This window comes from Gossypium raimondii, chromosome 8 (assembly GCF_025698545.1).
Source record: "Gossypium raimondii isolate GPD5lz chromosome 8, ASM2569854v1, whole genome shotgun sequence".
NCBI lineage: Eukaryota > Viridiplantae > Streptophyta > Magnoliopsida > Malvales > Malvaceae > Gossypium > Gossypium raimondii.
Genome location: NC_068572.1, coordinates 12,084,290 through 12,086,244, shown reverse-complemented (window position 1 = coordinate 12,086,244; position 1,955 = coordinate 12,084,290). Strand labels below are relative to the sequence as shown.

At 39.0% G+C, this 1,955-nt stretch overlaps 1 protein-coding gene across 1 annotated transcript; it reads right to left on the bottom strand.

Annotated features, from left to right (window-relative positions):
* Positions 1 to 1,086: 1,086 nt before the first annotated feature.
* On the bottom strand, positions 1,087 to 1,955 carry LOC105790825 (mitochondrial zinc maintenance protein 1, mitochondrial). The gene is made up of 2 exons (XM_012618608.2): positions 1,593 to 1,955; positions 1,087 to 1,396 (listed from the first exon to the last, which is right to left on the bottom strand). The coding sequence occupies exons 1-2, from the start codon at positions 1,831 to 1,833 to the stop codon at positions 1,305 to 1,307; spliced, it is 333 nt and encodes a 110-aa protein (XP_012474062.1). The 5' UTR covers positions 1,834 to 1,955; the 3' UTR covers positions 1,087 to 1,304.

Below are 1,955 nucleotides of genomic sequence, written 5' to 3'. Positions count from 1 at the left end.
TCTGTTTCCTTGAGAACAAGTCACAAACAGTGGACCATAGTTCAAATCACTAAATGAAATTAATTTCACAGGTTCATCAAGTACTTATCAGTCAGTTGTATAATGCTAAAGACATCATTTTGGCAATCACTACTGAAAATACATGGTGGGTTGATTAATGACTGTTTCAGCAGCAATGGTGTTTTGCATGAAAGGAGAGGGGCATCATCATCAAATCCTATTTGGTTCAAGTCCACATGATTCTGTCAAATCAATGATGCAATACACATGAATGTAGTGATTAGGGCTACTATAACATCAACCTCATTCTTTAGCCCCTCCAGTTTTGATAAATTGCAGGTGCACTGCAGCATTAGACCAAAGCTTTTCCTGAACTTTTGAAGTTGGTAGTGTCATACAAGGCCTTCATTTTCATCATTGGTGACAGACATTGCAACTTTGAGCTGTTGCAGAAATAATCTGACCATAACCAAGTGACTGGTAGAAACTCTACCATAAACCCAAATGTGTCAACAGCTCTAAAATGTCTTTGAGAAGAGAAAAAACCATATTATATCCCATGAATGATCATAATACAAAATGAACTACCAACACAGTGAGTGCTTAGACAGTCGAACTGTAGAATATAAACTGATTTCACTTCACTTGTTTTCTTTTCCCTCTTTAACATTGTCTTAATATGAATGCTTCAGGTTAAACTTCTTCTTGACAGAGAACTCTGCTAGATAATTACAGTAAAGGCACAAAGCTTATCCATTTTCGACATCATTCAATCAGACTACAGCTGTTTGGTGTCTTCCATAGAATCAGAAATTTGTGCATAACCATCAAGTACCTAATCTTAATAACCTTCAAGATGTAGCCGGCTTTATAACTAAGTATCCATAGATTGTGATACCTCTAGTTTAATATATCTTGAACTCAAGGCATTGATACATTGTAAAATGCACAAATCACACTGCTAGAAGGCTTGTTTTACATAATAGGGACTTTATTAAGTAAAAATTATAGAAGAGGAGAGTCTATTTTTCTTCTTCTCTATCACTTAGTCAATGCTTTGTCAGAATCATGGTACAATACTGAAACTTATTAATAAGACGAACCTCTCATAAACCAAGGCAAAATTTGCCACATAATTGTTTCACATTGAATAAAATTTTAGAGTAACCCATTAAAATGGTTTTTGCTTTGGATAGATCTCTACCAAGTTTTGCAACAGAAGCTCAAGGGTCAAATGTTTCCACTAGCAGACAGCAAAAATAGCAAACAAATAGAGCAGTAGTGCATCTGATAAAAGCCCAAGTTCATTGTTTAGACTGTGATGCAGATTTTCTGATGATCTCTTCGGAAGGAATCTCCAATGTAGCTCCTGCATGCTCCTTACTTGGCTTCACCTCTGCAGCAATCAGCAACAGCGCTTAACATGACGAACCTTAACTAAGCAGTTAAGTAGTTGAAGAGAGAGAAAAAGTATTCTTACAAGAGGTCAAACAGACAATGCATCGAACAGGTGGTGATCATAGAATATGAGGCATTCACACAAGACGTGCATGTAAAATTGAATGGAAAACATGAACAAAAAGATAAGTTACCGTAGCCGCCGCGTTCGTTGAGCTTGGCTTGAACGATCATGGTGGAAATGAAATGGGAGGCCTCACGTGCTTCCTCGAGGAGTTTCTGGATCTCAGGCTCCGAGGTGACATGACGATTGGCTTCGAATTTCTGACGCACCTCAACGGCAGAGGCGTTCAACATCAAGGTGTCGCCGGCAAATGATTTGCGGGTGGCTCTTAGAAGAGCCCTATACGCGCTTAGTGCTTCTCCTCTTACCATCTTTCACTTCTCTCTCACTCTCTCTCTCTCTCTCTCTCTCTCTCTCACTCTCACTCGGAGTCTGCCTTCTAATTCTGCGCTGCTGCTTGCTTGCCAGAATTTGCTGCTACTAACTTCGAGAC

Coding starts and splice junctions, on each gene's coding strand:
- LOC105790825 (XM_012618608.2), bottom strand. CDS start 1,833: ATGGTAAGAGGAGAAGCACTAAGCGCGTATAGGGCTCTTCTAAGAGCC. Junction 1,397..1,592: donor CAACGAACGCGGCGGCTACG/GTAACTTATCTT, acceptor TGATTGCTGCAG/AGGTGAAGCCAAGTAAGGAG.